The following is a 21,734-nucleotide window of genomic DNA, read 5'->3' as shown; positions in this document are numbered from 1 at the left end:
GGAAGATGAAGTCATAATTGAATTTAATTCCATGAAATCTCTGAAAGCAAGACTTCAGGAGCTGAATGAAAGAATAAGTGAAGACGTGAAAAACAAATTCATCAGACTGGAACAAAACAAAGACGAAATACTGAAATTAGTCAGTGTTCTAAAGCAAAATTATGAGGCTCTGGATGCACAAACAATAACTATGACATGTTTCACTGAGAAACTGGCCAAAGAAAGGGAAGGTTTGATGAGTGTGTTGTCAGAAATTGTCAGACAGAGACAAGACATGGAAAGTCAACTGGAGCCAGTCACTTTCTTAGAAAAGGAAGATCTCTTAAATCTAAAGGCAGAACTGGATCAAAAGAGAGAGGATATGGAAAGAATGAGTGAAATGATGAACCAAGAAAAAATGGACTTGGAGCTGATGAGGTCAGACATCCAAAGGCAAAGTGACCAATTTAAACATGACATAAATGTGGAAAAAGAAAAGTTGGAAATCACAAAAACTGAACTTCAAAAGAGGCAAGAACATAATGTCAAGCTGTTTGAGGAGATAAGTCAAGAGAAAACCAACATTGAAGAGCTGAAAGTCCAGGTTCAGGAACAAAGGAAGAAACTTGAAGATGTCATTGGAAAGATGACTTTACAACAAAAAGAACAAGAACTACATGATGACACCATCAGAAGACTGAAACAGGAACTGGAAACCAGTGAGACCAGTAGAGTAAGAGAAAGAAGAGAACTTGAACTGTTGAAGAATGAAAAAGACAAACTGGAAAGAGAAAATTCTGAACTGATAAGAAGAGAAGATGAAGTCTTAAATAAAATGAAAGACATTGAAATTCTGAAAGTTAAACTTCAACAGTTGAATGAAAAAATTAGTGAGAACATGAAACAGAGAACAGAAAGTTTACAACAAAACAAAGAAGACTCACAACTTCTGTACACTGCACTGGAAGAACAGTTTACTAAACTTGATGGACAGAAAGAAAAACTTGTTTGTTTCACTGAGTTGTTTGGCAGAGACTAGGATGCTTTGATAAGTTTACTGTCAGACTCAGTCATCCAGAAAGAGGACATTGAGCTAAAGTATCTGAATGAAAAATTACATCTTGACAAACTGAAGGCAGAGCTGAAGGAAGAGAGAGAAGATCTGGACAGAGCAAATGAGAAGATGAACAATTCCAAACTGGAGTTTGAGCAGATGAAGACTGACATCAAACAACAAACTGACCAATTAGAACAAGGAAGACGAGATATGGAAATGACAAAGACTGAGCGACAGAAGATGAAGGAACATGCAGAGAGTCTGTTTGATGAGATAAAGAGAGATAAAACCAACATTAATGATCTAAAACTTCAGGTTCATGAACAGAGAGACAAACTTTATGGCGTATTAAACTCAATAGCTTTGAAACAAAAAGAGCATGAACAAAAAGAAGATGACATCAGAAGACAAACTCAAGAAATGCAAACTTACAAGAACAGTGTTTTGGCAGAAAGAGAAGAACTGGACATTTTGAGAAAGGATGTTGAAAATAAGCAACATGAGGTTGAAGCTGCTATGAATGACATCAAAAAAGAGAGAGAACACTTCAGTCAGATGAAGGCAGACATTGACAAAGAGAGAGAAACACTGACGAGTGAAAAAGATAGAATGGGAAAACAATGGTCTGAGCTGAAAATGTGGGAAAATGAAATCCTGACTGACATGGAGAAATTGGAAACTCTGAGAGCAAGACTTCGAGGGCTGAATGAAAAGATGGGTGAACACGTGAAAAACAAAGTCATCAGACTGGAGCAAAACCAGGGCAACTTACTAAAATTCGTTAGTGTTCTGGGGCAAAACCATGAGACTCTGAATGCACAAACAATAACTATGACATGTTACACTGAGAAACTGGCCAAAGAAAGGGAAGGTTTGATGAGTGTGATGTCAGAAATTGTCAGACAGAGACAAGACATGGAAAGTCAACTGGAGTCAGACACTTTCTTAGAAAAGGAAGATCTCTTAAATCTAAAGGCAGAGCTGGATCAAAAGAGAGAGGATATGGAAAGAATGAGTGAGATGATGAACCGAGACAAAATGGACTTGGAGCTGATGAGATCAGACATCCTAAGGCAAAATGACCAATTAAAACATGATATAAATGTGGAAAAAGAAAAGTTGGCAATCACAAAAACTGAACTTCAAAAGACGAAAGAAGACAATATCAAACTGTTTCAGGAGATAAGCCAAGAGAAAACCAACATTGAAGACCTGAAAGTCCAGGTTCAGGAACAAAGGAAGAAACTTGAAGATGTCATTGGAAAGATGACTTTACAACAAAAAGAACAAGAGCTGCATGATGACACCATCAGAAGACTGAAACAAGAACTGGAAACCAGTGAGAACAGTAGACTAAGAGAGAGAACAGAACTTGAACTGTTGAAGAATGAAAAAGACAAACTGGAAAGAGAAAATTCTGAGCTGATAAGAAGAGAAGATGAAGTCTTAAATAAAATGAAAGACATTGGAATTCTGAAAGTAAAACTTCAACAACTGAATGAAAGAATGAGTGAGAACATCAAACAGAAAACAGAAAGTTTACAGCAAAACAAAGAAGACACACGACTTCTGTACACTGCACTGGAAGAACAGTTAATTAAACTTGATGGACAGAAAGAAAAACTTGTTTGTTTCACTGAGTTGTTTGGCAGAGACAAGGATGCTTTGATAAGTTTACTGTCAGACACAGTCATCCAGAGAGAGGACATTGAGCTAAAATATCTGAATGAAAAATTACATCTTGACAAACTGAAGGCAGAGCTGAAGGAAGAGAGAGAATATCTGGACAGAGCAAATGAGAAGATGAACAATTCCAAACTGGAGTTTGAGCAGATGAAGACTGACATCAAACAACAAACTGACCAATTAGAACAAGGAAGACGAGATATGGAAATGACAAAGACTGAGATACAGAAGACGAAGGAACATGCAGACAGTCTGTTTGATGAGATAAAGAGAGATAAAACCAACATTAATGATCTAAAACTTCAGGTTCAGGAACAAAGAGACAAACTTTATGGCGTATTAAACTCAATTGCTTTGAAACAAAAAGAGCAAGAACAAAAAGAAGATGACATCAGAAGACAAACTCAAGAAATGCAAACTTACAAGAACAGTGTTTTAGCAGAAAGAGAAGAACTGGACATTTTGAGAAAAGATGTTGAAAATGAGAGACTTGAGGTTGAAGCTGCAATGAACGACAACAGAGAAGAGAGAGAACACTTCAGTCAGATGAAGGCAGACATTGACAAAGAGAGAGAAACACTGATGAATGAAAAGGACAGAATTGAGGGACGACTGTCTGAGCTGAAAATGGTAGAAAATAAAACCATGAATGAAATTAAAACACTGGAAACTCTGAGAGTAAGATTTAAAGAGCTAAATGAAAAGATGAGTGAAGACATGAAAAACAAATTGATTAGACTGCAACAAAACAAGGAAGAAATACTGAAATTAGTCAGTGTTCTAGAGCAGAAACATAAGGCTCTGGGTGCACATGAAGCAACTATGACGTATTACATTGAGAAACTGGCCAAACAAAGGGGAGGTTTAAGGAGTTTGTTTTCAGAAATTGTAAAACTAAAGGCAGAGCTGGATCAAAAGAGAGAGGATATGGAAAGAATGAGTGAGATAATGAACCGAGAAAAAATGGATTTGGAGCTGATGAGGTCAGACATCCATAGGCAAAGTGACCAATTTAAACCTGACATAAATGTGGAAAAAGAAAAGTTGGAAATCACAAAAACTGAACTTCAAAAGACGAAAGAACATAATGTCAAGCTGTTTGAGGAGATAAGCCAAGAGAAAACCAACATTGAAGACCTGAAAATCCAGGTTCAGGAACAAAGGAAGAAACTTGAAGATGTCATTGGAAAGATGACTTTACAACAAAAAGAACAAGAGCTGCATGATGAGACCATCAGAAGACTGAAACAAGAACTGGAAACCAGTGAAAACAGTAGACTAAGAGAAAGAACAGAACTTGAACTGTTGAAGAATGAAAAAGACAAACTGGAAAGAGAAAATTCTGAACTGATAAAAAGAGAAGATGAAGTCTTAAATAAAGTGAAAGACATTGGAATTCTGAAAGTAAAACTTCAACAACTGAATGAAAGAATTAGTGAGAACATCAAACACAAAATGGAAAGTTTACAACAAAACAAAGAAGACACACGACTTCTGTACACTGCACTGGAAGAACAGTTAACTAAACTTGATGGACAGAAAGAAAAACTGGCTTCTTCCACTGAAATGTTGAGCAAAGAAAAGGAAAGTCTGATAAGTTTACTGTCAGATATAGTCATCCAGAAAAAGGACATTGAGAATGTATGGAAGCAAATGTCTCTGAATGAAAAATTACATCTTGACAAACTGAAGGCAGAGCTGAAGGAAGAGAGAGAAGATCTGGACAGAGCAAATGAGAAGATGAACAATTCCAAACTGGAGTTTGAGCAGATGAAGACTGACATCAAACAACAAACTGGCCAATTAGAACAAGGAAGACGAGATATGGAAATGACAAAGACTGATATACAGAAGATGAAGAAACATGCAGACAGTCTGTTTGATGAGATAAAGAGAGATAAAACCAACATTAATGATCTAAAACTTCAGGTTCAGGAACAAAGAGACAAACTTTATGGCGTATTAAACTCAATTGCTATGAAACAAAAAGAGCAAGAACAAAAAGAAGATGACATCAGAAGACAAACTCAAGAAATGCAAACTTACAAGAACAGTGTTTTGGCAGAAAGAGAAGAACTGGACATTTTGAGAAAGGATGTTGAAAATAAGCAACATGAGGTTGAAGCTGCTATGAACGACATCAAAAAAGAGAGAGAACAATTCAGTCAGATGAAGGCAGACATTGACAAAGAGAGAGAAACACTGATGAATGAAAAGGACAGAATTGAGGGACGACTGTCTGAGCTGAAAACGGTAGAAAATAAAACCATGAATGAAATGCAAACTTTGGGGACTCTGAGAGCAAGGCTTCAAGAGCTGAATGAAAGGATGAGTGAAGACGTGAAAAACAAAATCATCAGATTGGAACAAAACAAGGGAGACATACTGAAACTAGTCAGTGTTCTGGAGCAAAAACATGAGGCTGTGGATGCACATGTAGTAACTATGACATATTACACTGAGACATTGGCCAGAGAAAGGGAAGGTTTGATGAGTTTGTTGTCAGAAATTGTCAGACAGAGACAAAACATGGAAAGTCAAGTTGAACGAGAGACTTTAACAGAAAAGGCAAATCTAGTAAAATTAAAAGCAGAGCTGGATCAAAAGAGAGAGGATATAGATAAAGACAAAATGAAATTGGAGTTGATTAAGTCAGACATTCAGAAACAACATGACCTATTTCGACATAACATCAAAGAGGAAACAGGAAAGCTGGAAACCACAAAGACGGAACTTCTGAAGAAGAAAGAAGATGCAGACAGATTGTTAGATGAGATAAACAGAGATAAAACAAACATGAAACAACTTACTGTTCAGGTTCAGGAGCAAAAAAACAAACTTCATCATGTGATCCTCTCAATGACCTTGAAGCAAAAAGAGCAAGAACTTAAGGATGATGACATCAGAAGGCAGATTCAGGAACTACAAACCCATAAGAACAGAGTTTTTGCCAAAAGAGATGAACTGAATATCTTGAGAAAGGATATCCACAATAAGAAGGAAAAGTTTGAATCTGTGTTGAGCAGCATCAGTAAAGAAAAGGAAAAACTCAATGACCTGAAGACTAGTCTGGAAATGGAAAGACAAAGACTTGAGAAGGAGAGAGATGAAGTAGAGGCTGATCGTTCTGCGTTAAAAGTCAGAGAAGATCAGTTCATGAGTAAAATACTGCCCATCCAAACAGTGATAGGTAAACTGAAAGTGCTCAATGCAAAGACATGTGTAGATGTTCAAAAGAAGATTTGTCAGTTGGAGCAAAACAGTGAAGACATGCGGAAATTATCTCTGGTATTGGAGCAGAAACTTTCAGACTTTGAAGTACAGAGAAACCAGATATGGGTTCACACTGACCTGACACAGAGAAAAATGGCCGATCTGAAAATGTTATCAGATATGGTAACACAAAGAAAAGAAATGGAGAATCAATGGAAGCAAGATCTTCATGTGGAAACACTACAACTAAACAAACTGAAGGCCGAGCTGAAGGAAGAAAGACAAGAACTGCAAAGACAGAATGAGACAATGAATAAAGAGAAAGTGGAGTTATTGCTGATGAGATCTGACATCAAGCAACAAACTGACCGACTGGAACAAGGGCAGCGAGATATGGAAATGACAAAGAATGAGCTACAAAAGACAAGGGAACATGCACAAAGTCTGTTAGATGAGATAACGAGGGAGAAAACCAACAATGAAGATCTGAATCTTCAGGTTCAGGCCCAAAGAGACAAACTCTATGATGTGATAAATTTAATCACTCTCAAAGAAAAAGAACAACAACTAAGGGAGGATAACATCAAACAACAATTTCAAGGACTGCAAAACCATATGAACAGAGTTTTGGCAGAAAGACAAGACCTGGACATTTTGAGAAAGGATCTTAACAATATGGAACATGAGGTTGGAGCTTCTATGAACAACATCAGAGAGGAGAGAGAAACATTCATGAATGAAAAGGACAGAATTGAAGCACAACTGTTTGAGCTTAAAATGAGAGGAAACAAAATCCTGAATGAAATGAAAACACTGGAAACTCTGAGAGAAAGATTTAAAGAGCTAAATGAAAAGATGAGTGAAGACATGAAAAACAAATTCATCAGACTGCAACAAAACAAGGACGAAATACTGAAATTAGTCAGTGTTCTAGAGCAGAAACATAAGGCTCTGGGTGCACATGAAGCAACTATGACGTATTACACTGAGAAACTGGCCAAAGAAGGGGGAGGTTTGAAGAGTTTGTTGTCAGAAATTGTAAAACTGAAGGCAGAGCTGGATCAAAAGAGAGAGGATATGGACAGAATGAGTGAGATGATGAACCGAGAAAAAATGGATTTGGAGCTGATGAGGTCAGACATCCAAAGGCAAAATTACCTATTAAAACATGACATAAATGTGGAAAAAGAAAAGTTGGAAATCAAAAAAACTGAACTTCAAAAGACGCAAGCACATAATGTCAAGCTGTTTGAGGAGATAAGCCAAGGGAAAACCAACATTGAAGACCTGAAAGTCCAGGTTCAGGAACAAAGAAATAAACTTGAAGATGTCATTGAAAAGATGACTTTACAACAAAAAGAACAAGAGCTGCACGATGACACCATCAGAAGACTGAAACAAGAACTGGAAACCAGTGAGAACAGTAGAGTAAGAGAAAGAACAGAACTTGAACTGTTGAAGAATGAAAAAGACAAACTGGAAAGAGAAAATTCTGAGCTGATAAGAAGAGAAGATGAAGTCTTAAATAAAATGAAAGACATTGAAATTCTGAAAGTAAAACTTCAACAACTGAATGAAAGAATGAGTGAGAACATCAAACACAAAATGGAAAGTTTACAACAAAATAAAGAAGACACACAACTTCTGTACACTGCACTGGAAGAACAGTTAACTAAACTTGATGGAGAGAAAGAAAAACTGGCTTCTTCCACTGAAATGTTGAGCAAAGAAAAGGAAAGTCTGATAAGTTTACTGTCAGATATAGTCATCCAGAAAAAGGACATTGAGAATGTATGGAAGCAAAAGTCTCTGAATGAAAAATTACATCTTGACAAACTGAAGGCAGAGCTGAAGGAAGAGAGAGAAGGTCTGGACAGAGCAAATGAGAAGATGAACAATTCCAAACTGGAGTTTGAGCAGATGAAGACTGACATCAAACAACAAACTGGCCAATTAGAACAAGGAAGACGAGATATGAAAATGACAAAGACTGAGATACAGAAGATGAAGGAACATACCAACAGACTTTTCGAGGAGATAAAGAGTGATAAAACCAACATTAATGATCTAAAACTTCAGGTTCAGGAACAAAGAGACAAACTTTATGGCGTATTAAACTCAATTGCTTTGAAACAAAAAGAGCAAGAACAAAAAGAAGATGACATCAGAAGACAAACTCAAGAAATGCAAACTTACAAGAACAGTGTTTTGGCAGAAAGAGAAGAACTGGACATTTTGAGAAAGGATGTTGAAAATAAGCAACATGAGGTTGAAGCTGCTATGAATGACATCAAAAAAGAGAGAGAACACTTCAGTCAGATGAAGGCAGACATTGACAAGGAGAGAGAAATCCTTATGAATCAAAAACATATAATGGAAGAACAATGGTCTGAACTAAAAATGAGGGAAAATGAAATCATGAATGAAATGAAATCCATGAAATCTCTGAAAGCAAGACTTCAGAAGCTGAATGAAAGAATAAGTGAAGACGTGAAAAACAAATTCATCAGACTGGAACAAAACAAGGAAGAAATACTGAAATTATTTAGTGTTCTGGAGCAAAACTATGAGGCTCTGGATGCACAAACAATAACTATGACATGTTACACTGAGAAACTGGCCAAAGAAAGGGATGATTTGATGAGTGTGTTGTCAGAATTTGTCAGACAGAGACAAGACATGGAAAGTCAACTGGAGTCAGACACTTTCTTAGAAAAGGAAGTTCTCTTAAATCTAAAGGCAGAGCTGGATCAAAAGAGAGAGGATATGGAAAGAATGAGTGAGATGATGAACCGAGAAAAAATGGATTTGGAGCTGATGAGGTCAGACATCCTAAGGCAAAATGACCAATTTAAACATGATATAAATGTGGAAAAAGAAAAGTTGGGATTCACAAAAACTGAACTTCAACAGACCCAAGAACATAATGTCAAGCTGTTTGAGGAGATAAGCCAAGAGAAAACCAACATTGAAGACCTGAAAGTCCAGGTTCAGGAACAAAGTAATAAACTTGAAGGTGTCATTGGAAAGATGACTTTACAACAAAAAGAACAAGAGCTGCATGATGACACCATCAGAAGACTGAAACAAGAACTGGAAACCAGTGACAACAGTAGACTAAGAGAAAGAACAGAACTTGAACTGTTGAAGAATGAAAAAGACAAACTGGAAAGAGAAAATTCTGAGCTGATAAGAAGAGAAGATGAAGTCTTAGATCAAATGAAAGACATTGAAATTCTGAAAGTAAAACTTCAACAACTGAATGAAAGAATGAGTGAGATCATTAAACACAAAATGAAAAGTTTACAACAAAAGACAGAAGACACACAACTTCTGTACAATGCACTGGAAGAACAGTTAACTAAACTTGATGGACAGAAAGAAAAACTGGTTTGTTTCACTGAAATGTTGAGCAAAGAAAAGGAAAGTCTGATAAGTTTACTGTCAGATATAGTCATCCAGAAAAAGGACATTGAGAATGTATGGAAGCAAATGTCTCTGAATGAAAAATTACATCTTGACAAACTGAAGGCAGAGCTGAAGGAAGAGAGAGAAGATCTGGACAGAGCAAATGAGAAGATGAACAATTCCAAACTGGAGTTTGAGCAGATGAAGACTGACATCAAGCAACAAACTGAACAATTAGAACAAGGAAGACGAGATATGGAAATGACAAAGACTGAGATACAGAAGATGAAGGAACATACAGACAGTCTTTTTGATGAGATAAACAGAGATAAAACCAACATTAATGATCTAAAACTTCAGGTTCAGGAACAGAGAGACAAACTTTTTGATGAAAGAGAAGAACTGGACATTTTGAGAAAGGATGTCAGAAATAAGAAACATGAAGTTGAAGCTGCTATGAAGAACATCAGTGAAGAGAGAGAACACTTCAGTCAGATGAAGGCAGACATTGACAAAGAGAGAGAAATCCTTATGAATCAAAAACATATAATGGAAGAACAATGGTCTGAACTAAAAATGGTAGAAAATAAAACCATGAATGAAATGAAAACGTTGGGGACTCTGAGAGCAAGGCTTCAAGAGCTGAATGAAAGGATGAGTGAAGATGTGAAAAACAAAATCACCAGATTGGAACAAAACAAGGGAGACATACTGAAACTAGTCAGTGTTCTGGAGCAAAAACATGAGGCTGTGGATGCACATGAAGCAACTATGACATGTTTCACTGAGAAACTGGCCAAAGAAAGTGAAGGTTTGATGAGTGTGTTGTCAGAAATTGTTAGACAGAGACAAGACATGAAAAGTCAACTGGAGCCAGTCACTTTCTCAGAAAAGGAAGCTCTTGTAAATCTAAAGGCAGAGCTGGATCAAAAGAGAGAGGATATGGAAAGAATGAGTGAAATGATGAACCAAGAAAAAATGGACTTGGAGCTGATGAGATCAGACATCCAAAGGCAAAGTGACCAATTAAAACATGACATAAATGTGGAAAAAGTAAAGTTGGAAATCGCAAAGACTGAACTTCAAAAGACGAAAGCACATAATGTCAAGCTGTTTGAGGAGATAAGTCAAGAGAAAACCAACATTGAAGACCTGAAAGTCCAGGTTCAGGAACAAAGAAATAAACTTGAAGATGTCATTGGAACGATGACTTTACAACAAAAAGAACAAGAACTACATGATGACACCATCAGAAGACTGAAACAAGAACTGGAAACCAGTGAGAACAGTAGACTAAGAGAAAGAAGAGAACTTGAACTGTTGAAGAATGAAAAAGACAAACTGGAAAGAGAAAATTCTGAGCTGATAAAAAGAGAAGATGAAGTCTTAAATAAAGTGAAAGACATTGAAATTCTGAAAGTTAAACTTCAACAGTTGAATGAAAGAATGAGTGAGAACATGAAACAGAGAACAGAAAGTTTACAACAAAACAAAGAAGACACACGACTTCTGTACACTGCACTGGAAGAACAGTTAATTAAACTTGATGGACAGAAAGAAAAACTGGTTTGTTTCACTGAGTTGTTTGGCAGAGACAAGGATGCTTTGATAAGTTTACTGTCAGACTCAGTCATCCAGAAAGAGGACATTGAGCTAAAATATCTGAATGAAAAATTACATCTTGACAAACTGAAGGCAGAGCTGAAGGAAGAGAGAGAAGATCTGGACAGAGCAAATGAGAAGATGAACAATTCCAAACTGGAGTTTGAGCAGATGAAGACTGACATCAAACAACAAACTGACCAATTAGAACAAGGAAGACGAGATATGGAAATGACAAAGACTGAGCTACAGAAGATGAAGGAACATGCAGACAGTCTGTTTGATGAGGTAAACAGAGATAAAACCAACATTAATGATCTAAAACTTCAGGTTCAGGAACAAAGAGACAAACTTTTTGATGAAAGAGAAGAACTGGACATTTTGAGAAAGGATGTCAGAAATAAGAAACATGAAGTTGAAGCTGCCATGAAGTACATCAGAGAAGATAGAGAACACTTCAATCAGATGAAGGCAGACATTGACAAAGAGAAAGAAATCCTTATGAATCAAAAACATATAATGGAAGAACAATGGTCTGACCTAAAAATTAGGGAAAATGAAATCATGAATGAAATGAAATCCATGAAATCTCTGAAAGCAAGACTTCAGCAGCTGAATGAAAGAATAAGTGAAGACGTGAAAAATAAATTCATCAGACTGGAACAAAACAAAGACGAAATACTGAAATTAGTCAGTGTTCTAAAGCAAAATTATGAGACTCTGGATGCACAAACAATAACTATGACACGTTTCACTGAGAAACTGGCCAAAGAAAGGGAAGGTTTGATGAGTGTGTTGTCAGAAATTGTCAGACAGAGACAAGACATGGAAAGTCAACTGGAGTCAGACACTTTCTTAGAAATGGAAGATCTCTTAAATCTAAAGGCAGAACTGGATCAAAAGAGAGAGGATATGGAAAGAATGAGTGAGATGATGAACCAAGAAAAAATGGACTTGGAGCTGATGAGGTCAGACATCCTAAGGCAAAGTGACCAATTTAAACATGACATAAATGTGGAAAAAGAAAAGTTGGAAATCACAAAAACTGAACTTCAAAAGAGGCAAGAACATAATGTCAAGCTGTTTGAGGAGATAAGCCAAGAGAAAACCAACATTGAAGAGCTGAAAGTCCAGGTTCAGGAACAAAGGAAGAAACTTGAAGATGTCATTGGAAAGATGACTTTACAACAAAAAGAACAAGAACTACATGATGACACCATCAGAAGACTGAAACAGGAACTGGAAACCAGTGAGAACAGTAGAGTAAGAGAAAGAACAGAACTTGAACTGTTGAAGAATGAAAAAGACAAACTGGAAAGAGAAAATTCTGAGCTGATAAGAAGAGAAGATGAAGTCTTAAATAAAATGAAAGACATTGGAATTCTGAAAGTAAAACTTCAACAGTTGAATGAAAGAATGAGTGAGATCATTAAACAGAAAATGGAAAGTTTACAACAAAACAAAGAAGACACACGACTTCTGTACACTGCACTGGAAGAACAGTTAATTAAACTTGATGGACAGAAAGAAAAACTGGTTTGTTTCACTGAGTTGTTTGGCAGAGACAAGGATGCTTTGATAAGTTTACTGTCAGACTCAGTCATCCAGAAAGAGGACATTGAGCTAAAATATCTGAATGAAAAATTACATCTTGACAAACTGAAGGCAGAGCTGAAGGAAGAGAGAGAAGATCTGGACAGAGCAAATGAGAAGATGAACAATTCCAAACTGGAGTTTGAGCAGATGAAGACTGACATCAAACAACAAACTGGCCAATTAGAACAAGGAAGACGAGATATGGAAATGACAAAGACTGAGCGACAGAAGATGAAGGAACATGCAGACAGTCTGTTTGATGAGATAAAGAGAGATAAAACCAACATTAATGATCTAAAACTTCAGGTTCAGGAACAAAGAGACAAACTTTATGGCGTATTAAACTCAATTGCTATGAAACAAAAAGAGCAAGAACAAAAAGAAGATGACATCAGAAGACAGAATCAAGAAGTGCAACATCACATGAAGAGAGTTTTGATTGAAAGAGAAGAACTGGACATTTTGAGAAAGGATGTTGAAAATAAGCAACATGAGGTTGAAGCTGCTATGAACAACATCAAAGAAGAGAGAGAACACTTCAGTCAGATGAAGGCAGACATTGACAAAGAGAGAGAAACACTGATGAATGAAAAGGACAGAATTGAGGGACGACTGTCTGAGCTGAAAATGGTAGAAAATAAAACCATGAATGAAATGCAAACTTTGGGGACTCTGAGAGCAAGGCTTCAAGAGCTGAATGAAAGGATGAGTGAAGACGTGAAAAACAAAATCATCAGATTGGAACAAAACAAGGGAGACATACTGAAACTAGTCAGTGTTCTGGAGCAAAAACATGAGGCTGTGGATGCACATGTAGTAACTATGACATATTACACTGAGACATTGGCCAGAGAAAGGGAAGGTTTGATGAGCTTGTTGTCAGAAATTGTCAGACAGAGACAAAACATGGAAAGTCAAGTTGAACGAGAGACTTTAACAGAAAAGGCAAATCTAGTCAAATTAAAAGCAGAGCTGGATCAAAAGAGAGAGGATATAGATAAAGACAAAATGAAATTGGAGTTGATTAAGTCAGACATTCAGAAACAACATGACCTATTTCGACATAACATCAAAGAGGAAACAGGAAAGCTGGAAACCACAAAGACGGAACTTCTGAAGAAGAAAGAAGATGCAGACAGATTGTTAGATGAGATAAACAGAGATAAAACAAACATGAAACAACTTACTGTTCAGGTTCAGGAGCAAAAAAACAAACTTCATCATGTGATCATCTCAATGACCTTGAAGCAAAAAGAGCAAGAACTTAAGGATGATGACATCAGAAGACAGATTCAGGAACTACAAACCCATAAGAACAGAGTTTTTGCCAAACGAGATGAACTGAATATCTTGAGAAAGGATATCCACAATAAGAAAGAAAAGTTTGAATCTGTGTTGAGCAGCATCAGTAAAGAAAAGGAAAAACTCAATGACCTGAAGACTAGTCTGGAAATGGAAAGACAAAGACTTGAGAAGGAGAGAGATGAAGTAGAGGCTGATCGTTCTGCGTTAAAAGTCAGAGAAGATCAGTTCATGAGTAAAATACTGCCCATCCAAACAGTGATAGGTAAACTGAAAGTGCTCAATGCAAAGACATGTGTAGATGTTCAAAAGAAGATTTGTCAGTTGGAGCAAAACAGTGAAGACATGCGGAAATTATCTCTGGTATTGGAGCAGAAACTTTCAGACTTTGAAGTACAGAGAAACCAGATATGGGTTCACACTGACCTGACACAGAGAAAAATGGCCGATCTGAAAATGTTATCAGATATGGTAACACAAAGAAAAGAAATGGAGAATCAATGGAAGCAAGATCTTCATGTGGAAACACTACAACTAAACAAACTGAAGGCCGAGCTGAAGGAAGAAAGACAAGAACTGCAAAGACAGAATGAGACAATGAATAAAGAGAAAGTGGAGTTATTGCTGATGAGATCTGACATCAAGCAACAAACTGACCGACTGGAACAAGGGCAGCGAGATATGGAAATGACAAAGAATGAGCTACAAAAGACAAGGGAACATGCACAAAGTCTGTTAGATGAGATAACGAGGGAGAAAACCAACAATGAAGATCTGAATCTTCAGGTTCAGGCCCAAAGAGACAAACTCTATGATGTGATAAATTTAATCACTCTCAAAGAAAAAGAACAACAACTAAGGGAGGATAACATCAAACAACAATTTCAAGGACTGCAAAACCATATGAACAGAGTTTTGGCAGAAAGACAAGACCTGGACATTTTGAGAAAGGATCTTAACAATATGGAACATGAGGTTGGAGCTTCTATGAACAACATCAGAGAGGAGAGAGAAACATTCATGAATGAAAAGGACAGAATTGAAGCACAACTGTTTGAGCTTAAAATGAGAGGAAACAAAATCCTGAATGAAATGAAAACACTGGAAACTCTGAGAGAAAGATTTAAAGAGCTAAATGAAAAGATGAGTGAAGACATGAAAAACAAATTCATCAGACTGCAACAAAACAAGGACGAAATACTGAAATTAGTCAGTGTTCTAGAGCAGAAACATAAGGCTCTGGGTGCACATGAAGCAACTATGACGTATTACACTGAGAAACTGGCCAAAGAAAGGGGAGGTTTGATGAGTGTGTTGTCAGAATTTGTCAGACAGAGACAAGACATGGAAAGTCAACTGGAGCCAGTCACTTTCTCAGAAAAGGAAGCTCTTGTAAATCTAAAGGCAGAACTGGATCAAAAGAGAGAGGATATGGAAAGAATGAGTGAAATGATGAACCAAGAAAAACTGGACTTGGAGCTGATGAGATCAGACATCCAAAGGCAAAATTACCTAATAAAACATGACATAAATGTGGAAAAAGAAAAGTTGGAAATCGCAAAGACTGAACTTCAAAAGACTCAAGAACATAATGTCAAGCTGTTTGAGGAGATAAGTCAAGAGAAAACCAACATTGAAGACCTGAAAGTCCAGGTTCAGGAACAAAGAAATAAACTTGAAGATGTCATTGGAAAGATGACTTTACAACAAAAAGAACAAGAGCTGCATGATGACACCATCAGAAGACTGAAACAAGAACTGGAAACCAGTGAGAACAGTAGACTAAGAGAAAGAACAGAACTTGAACTGTTGAAGAATGAAAAAGACAAACTGGAAAGAGAAAATTCTGAGCTGATAAGAAGAGAAGATGAAGTCTTAAATAAAATGAAAGACATTGGAATTCTGAAAGTAAAACTTCAACAACTGAATGAAAGAATGAGTGAGAACATCAAACACAAAATGGAAAGTTTACAACAAAACAAAGAAGACACACGACTTCTGTACACTGCACTGGAAGAACAGTTAATTAAACTTGATGGACAGAAAGAAAAACTGGCTTCTTCCACTGAAATGTTGAGCAAAGAAAAGGAAAGTCTGATAAGTTTACTGTCAGATATAGTCATCCAGAAAAAGGACATTGAGAATGTATGGAAGCAAATGTCTCTGAATGAAAAGTTACATCTTGACAAACTGAAGGCAGAGCTGAAGGAAGAGAGAGAAGATCTGGACAGAGCAAATGAGAAGATGAACAATTCCAAACTGGAGTTTGAGCAGATGAAGACTGACATCAAGCAACAAACTGGCCAATTAGAACAAGGAAGACGAGATATGGAAATGACAAAGACTGAGATACAGAAGATGAAGGAACATGCAGACAGTCTGTTTGATGAGATAAAGAGAGATAAAACCAACATTAATGATCTAAAACTTCAGGTTCAGGAACAAAGAGACAAACTTTATGGCGTATTAAACTCAATTGCTATGAAACAAAAAGAGCAAGAACAAAAAGAAGATGACATCAGAAGACAGAATCAAGAAGTGCAACATCACATGAAGAGAGTTTTGATTGATAGAGAAGAACTGGACATTTTGAGAAAGGATGTTGAAAATAAGCAACATGAGGTTGAAGCTGCTATGAACAACATCAAAGAAGAGAGAGAACACTTCAGTCAGATGAAGGCAGACATTGACAAAGAGAGAGAAACACTGACGAGTGAAAAAGATAGAATTGGAGAACAATGGTCTGAGCTGAAAATGAGGGAAAATGAAATCATGAATGAAATTAAATCATTGGAATTTGTGAAAGCAAGACTTCAGGAGCTGAATGAAAGAATAAGTGAAGACATGAAAAACAAAATCATCAGACTGGAACAAAACAACTACAAAATACTGACACTAGTCAACGTTCTGGAGCAAAAACACAAGGCTCTGGATGCACAAAAACAAACTATCACATGTTACACTGAAAAACTGGCCAGAGAAAAGGAAGGTTTAAGGAAGGTGTTGTCAGAAATGATCAGACAGAGACAAGACATGGTCGGTCACCCAGAGTCAAACACTTTCTTAGACAAGGAAGATCTCACTGAACTAAAGGATCAAAAGACAGAGGATATGGAAAGAATGAATGAGATGATGAACCAAGACAAACTGGACTTAGAGATGATGAGGTCAGCCATCCAGAGACAAAGTGACCGATTACGACATGATATAACAAAGGAAAAAGAAAAGTTGGAAATCACAATGACTGAACTTCAAAAAAAGAAAGCAGATGCTGACAGACTGTTTGGTGAGATAAACGAAGAGAAAAACACCATTAAAGATCTGAAACTTCAGGCTCAAGAACGAAGAGATAAACTTGAATATGTTAAAAAGATGATTTCCAAACAAAAAGAACAAGAGCTACATGATGACACCATCAGAAGACTGAAACAAGACCTGGAATCCAGTGAGAACAGTAGAGTAAAAGAAAGAACAGAATTTGAACTGTTGAAGAAGAAAATCAACAAGACAAAAGGAGAAGCTGAAGCTGCCATGAGCAGCATTAATGTAGAAAGAGAACATCTCAGTCACAGGAAGAATGAAATTGAAAAAGAAAGAGAAAATATTTTGAATGAAAAGGAAAATCTGGAAAGAGAAAATTCTGAGCTGATAAGAAGAGAAGATGAAGTCCTAAATAAAATGAGAGATATTGGCTTTCTAAAAGTAAAACTTCAACAGTTGAATGAAAGAATGAGTGAGAACATGAAACAGAGAACAGAAAGTTTACAACAAAACAAAGAAGACACACGACTTCTGTACACTGCACTGGAAGAACAGTTAATTAAACTTGATGGACAGAAAGAAAAACTTGTTTGTTTCACTGAGTTGTTTGGCAGAGACAAGGATGCTTTGATAAGTTTACTGTCAGACACAGTCATCCAGAAAGAGGACATTGAGCTAAAATATCTGAATGAAAAATTACATCTTGACAAACTGAAGGCAGAGCTGAAGGAAGAGAGAGAAGAACTTTCCAAACATAATGAGACAATTATGAAGGAGATATCGGATTTTGAGCTGATGAAAGCTGACATCAAACAACAATCTGACCTCATGGAACAGGTTTGTGAGCAAAGAGACAAACTGAAGGATGTGATTAACTCAATTGCTTTGAAACAAAAAGCGCAAGAAGAAAAGGGAGATGACGTCAGGAGACAAAAGCAAGAACTGCAAAACCATATGAATAGAGTTTTGGCAGAGAGACAAGAACTGGACGTTTTGAGAAAGGACGTCAAAAATCAGCAACATGAGGTTGAAGCTGCTATGAACAACATCAAAGAAGAGAGAGAACACTTCAGTCAGATGAAGGCAGACATTGACAAAGAGAGAGAAACACTTTTGAAAGAAAAGGACATAATCAAAGGACAAATGTGTGAGCTGGAAGCAAGAGAATATAAGATCATGAGTGAAATGAAAACATTAGAATCTCTGAGAGCAAGACTTCACGAGCTGAAAGAAAGAACAAGTGAAGACGTGAAAAACAAAATCACCAAACTGGAACAAAACGAGGAGAACCTACTGAAACTAGTCAGTGTTCTGGAGCAAAAACATGAAGCTCTGGATGCACAAAAACTAACTGTGACAGGTTACACTGAGAAACTGGCCACAGAAAGGGAAAGTTTGAGGAGTTTGTGGTCAGAAATGGTCAGAGAGAGACGAGACATGGAAGGTCACAAGACAGATCAGGTCAAACTGAAGACAAAGGTGGACAACAAGAGAGAAGATCTGGAAAGAATGAACGAGGCGATGAAGGAGCCGATATCGTCTGATATCCAGAAACAACATGACTTAAAAGAGGACAAAGAAAAGCTGGAAATCACAAAGGCTGAACTTCAGAAGCTGAAGGAACATGCAGGCAGACTGCTTCATGACATAAACAGACATAAAACCAACATTAAAGATCTAAACCTTCAGGTTCAGGCACAACGAGACAAACTTCAAGAGGTCTTTAACACAATCGCTTTGAAACAAAAAGAACAAGAACGAAAGTATGAAGAAGTCAGAAGACAATTTCAGCAACTACAAACCCATATGAGCAGAGTTTTCGCAGAGAGAGAAGTTTTGAGACAGGAACTCAGTCAGAAGAATCAAGAACTGGATAGAATAAATCGGACAGCGAGCGAGAAGCGGGAGTTGGATCGGATCAGACCTGACATTGCGACAAAAATAAAGACGTTCCAACAAGACGTGAAGGAGAGAATAGAAGATATTGATCTTCAAAGCCAGAAAAAGACGACTCACGCTGTACTCGATCAGATCAACCGCGAGAACATGAAGATTAAAGATCAGTCTCTTCAGTTTCAGAAGTTTAAGAATGTCGTGCAAATGATTGCACAGAAACTACAAGAACACAAATTAGACCACGACGAGACCCAAGGACAGGTCCAAGATTTGGAAACTACAAGGGGAAAAGAAGAAGGGGAGGAGAACATCATCAACCAAGAGAGTCAAGTCCACATGAAGCGCCGTAACGACACAGCTGACAAAGAAGAAGGTCTCATCAGTATGATCGAGCAGAGAGAAGACATGGAAAAGTTACAGCTTGACAAACTAAAAGCAGAGCTGAAGGAAGAGAGAGAGGACCTGGACAAAGAGAGAGTAAACTTAAAACTGATGAAATCCAACAATGAGACAGAAACCGAGAAATTAGAACAAGATAAAAAAGATGTCGAAGAGCAAAAGGACGAGCTGGGAATCACAATCCTGGAGATGAACCACGAAAAAGAACGACTGTGTCAAATGATGGCGACTCTTGACAGGGAGAAGGAAAGGTTCATTCACGAAAAGCAGGGAATGAAAGAGGAAGCGTGCGAGCATTGTCTGAACACCATGGCTCACGTGAGAGCAAAACTGGGACAGTTGACTCAAAGAACACGCAACGTCTTCAGGAAGAGCACGGACAACCTCGAGCACAAAATTGTCGAGATACTGGAACTGACTTCCGTCTTAGAACACGAGTGTTGTGAGTTGGATACACAGAGACGTGTCATCGCTGGTTATTGTGAAGTGATGCAAAAACATGTGGGGACAAAGACATTTGACCAGGCAGTACAGACTGAGGATTTCAAGAAACGGGAGGAGAGTCAAGTTGTAGTGACTGATATTGAAGGAGAAAGTAAAGATTTAAAAATAGTTGTCGAGTCGTCGCCAGAACAAGGTGACAAAGCGTCAAGGAGAGAGAGTCTGCGCAAGATTTGGAAGGAAACTAAAAAAGACCGGAAGGAGATTGATCACATGGTGTTCAGAGGCAACGAAATGAGACACAACCTGGAGAGGAGACTCAAGGTGGTCAATCAGTTTGTTAAGAGAACATTGTTTCAGAAGGAGAAGACAGAAGAAGTGGAACAAGAACCTGCAAGTCCTCACACAACATCTAAAAGCCACTGGGAGAAGAACCAGAGGGCTCTTGACCAAAAATACGCAGAACTCCAACAACTCAAGACTCAGATGCTCGGTGAGATCGAGAAACTCCGCGTGAAAGAAACGGCGTCAAGGGCACAGACGACGACCAGCGACAAAGCTAATCAGACGTCACGGGTGGACGTCGCCGCGGCGCAGACGACACAACAAGCGTCGACTGAGACACATGAGCACACCGTGTTTCAATCTCAAGCAGCTTCTGAGGCGTTGAGCGGACTCTTCGGGCAGCTCCGGCATTACTGCTGTCAGTGCTGCTGCCCTTGTTGTGCCAGCTGTGAACAAGTGTGTGAACAAGAGGAGAAGTGAGAGACGGAAGTGTGAAGTCATTTTGTAAATGAAGTAATGTATAAGCCATACAACTGAACACAACTAAATATAACAGTATCTCTGCAGATTAGGAAACTGTGATGATTGTGTGTCAAACATCAGTCACCTTTCATGGCTTTTATACAATATTTTCATGTGTATTAAATATTAATAGTATTTTAGGAATGAATGCTGTGAAAAAGAATCTTGTTTTTATTCATTTTCTTTCTATCTATCTATCTATCTATCGCTTTTTGTTCTTGCATCTCTTGTGAGGTTGCCATTTCTTTACTTGTAAGATTATTTAGGAAACATACCCGATATATATGCAGTATATATGTATATATATACATATATGTATATTATTAATAAATACAGTACATAAAAATAAGACATATGATCATTTTCCAAGAAGCTTTTTTTTATCTAATAAATGTACCACCAATATTACAATATTTTCTGTCAGTGTATTTATTTACCTTTACTACAAACTAATTGTTACTAACAGCTTATTCAAAACATTCTTTAAAATTCTTTAAAAAAAAAAAAGGGATATGGAAAAATGTGGAGTGATAAGAGAAAATGTTCCATTTGATAAATCGATAAATCCTATTTTATCAAATTGGGACAGTGTGTACACCTCTAAATGACTGCAATGGTAAAATACACATAATGTGTTAATTCTGGACAACGCTGACACCTGCTGGGTTAAGTGTGAACTGGCATTTTGTGAGCTCTCGTGACATTAAATGTATAATAATCACTCTTGACACGTAACATAAAATAAACGACCAACAAATGTGAACAGGACCAGGACGCTGCAGTACGACAGGTACATGTTGACAACTGTGCTTGCATGAGAAAAGGAGGACATTTTCAAATTAAACGTGAATATTTTCTTCCTTTCTTTGCTCCATAAAACAAAGAAATCATTTAAAAACTCAATAATTTAGGTTTGTGGACAAAAACAAGACATCATGAGCGGTCAGGGTACCAAAGTATAATCTTTATTTCTGACAAAACCAAAATATGAAAATACGGAAACAGCGCAACAAAATATGGAAAAACAGATTTTGCTCTCAGCATCAAAAAACGAAAAGACCAAAAACAAATAACGGCCCAAATTTGG

The 21,734-nt window shown here is 37.3% G+C and overlaps 1 protein-coding gene across 12 annotated transcripts in view; it reads left to right on the top strand.

Annotated features, from left to right (window-relative positions):
- The window catches only part of si:ch211-250g4.3 (reticulocyte-binding protein 2 homolog a), a 34,280-nt gene extending 13,222 nt beyond the window's left edge, over positions 1-21,058 (top strand). For 2 of the 12 annotated variants that reach the window (XM_044042413.1, XM_044042411.1), the window contains one exon: positions 9,907-21,058. In XM_044042413.1, the coding sequence (XP_043898348.1) occupies positions 9,907-20,605 (10,699 nt within the window). In that variant the 3' untranslated portion in view covers positions 20,606-21,058. Of the gene's footprint in view, positions 1-8; positions 335-1,687 lie in introns of those variants that run through there. The other 10 variants (XM_044042407.1, XM_044042404.1, XM_044042408.1 and 7 more) reach the window with 10 other exon arrangements.
- Positions 21,059-21,734: the final 676 nt, after the last annotated feature.

The sequence above is a fragment of the Solea senegalensis genome, linkage group LG13 (assembly GCF_019176455.1).
Source record: "Solea senegalensis isolate Sse05_10M linkage group LG13, IFAPA_SoseM_1, whole genome shotgun sequence".
Taxonomy (NCBI): Eukaryota; Metazoa; Chordata; class Actinopteri; order Pleuronectiformes; family Soleidae; genus Solea; species Solea senegalensis.
The sequence above is the reverse complement of the archived record's forward strand: the minus strand, read 5'-3'. Positions and strand labels throughout refer to the sequence as shown.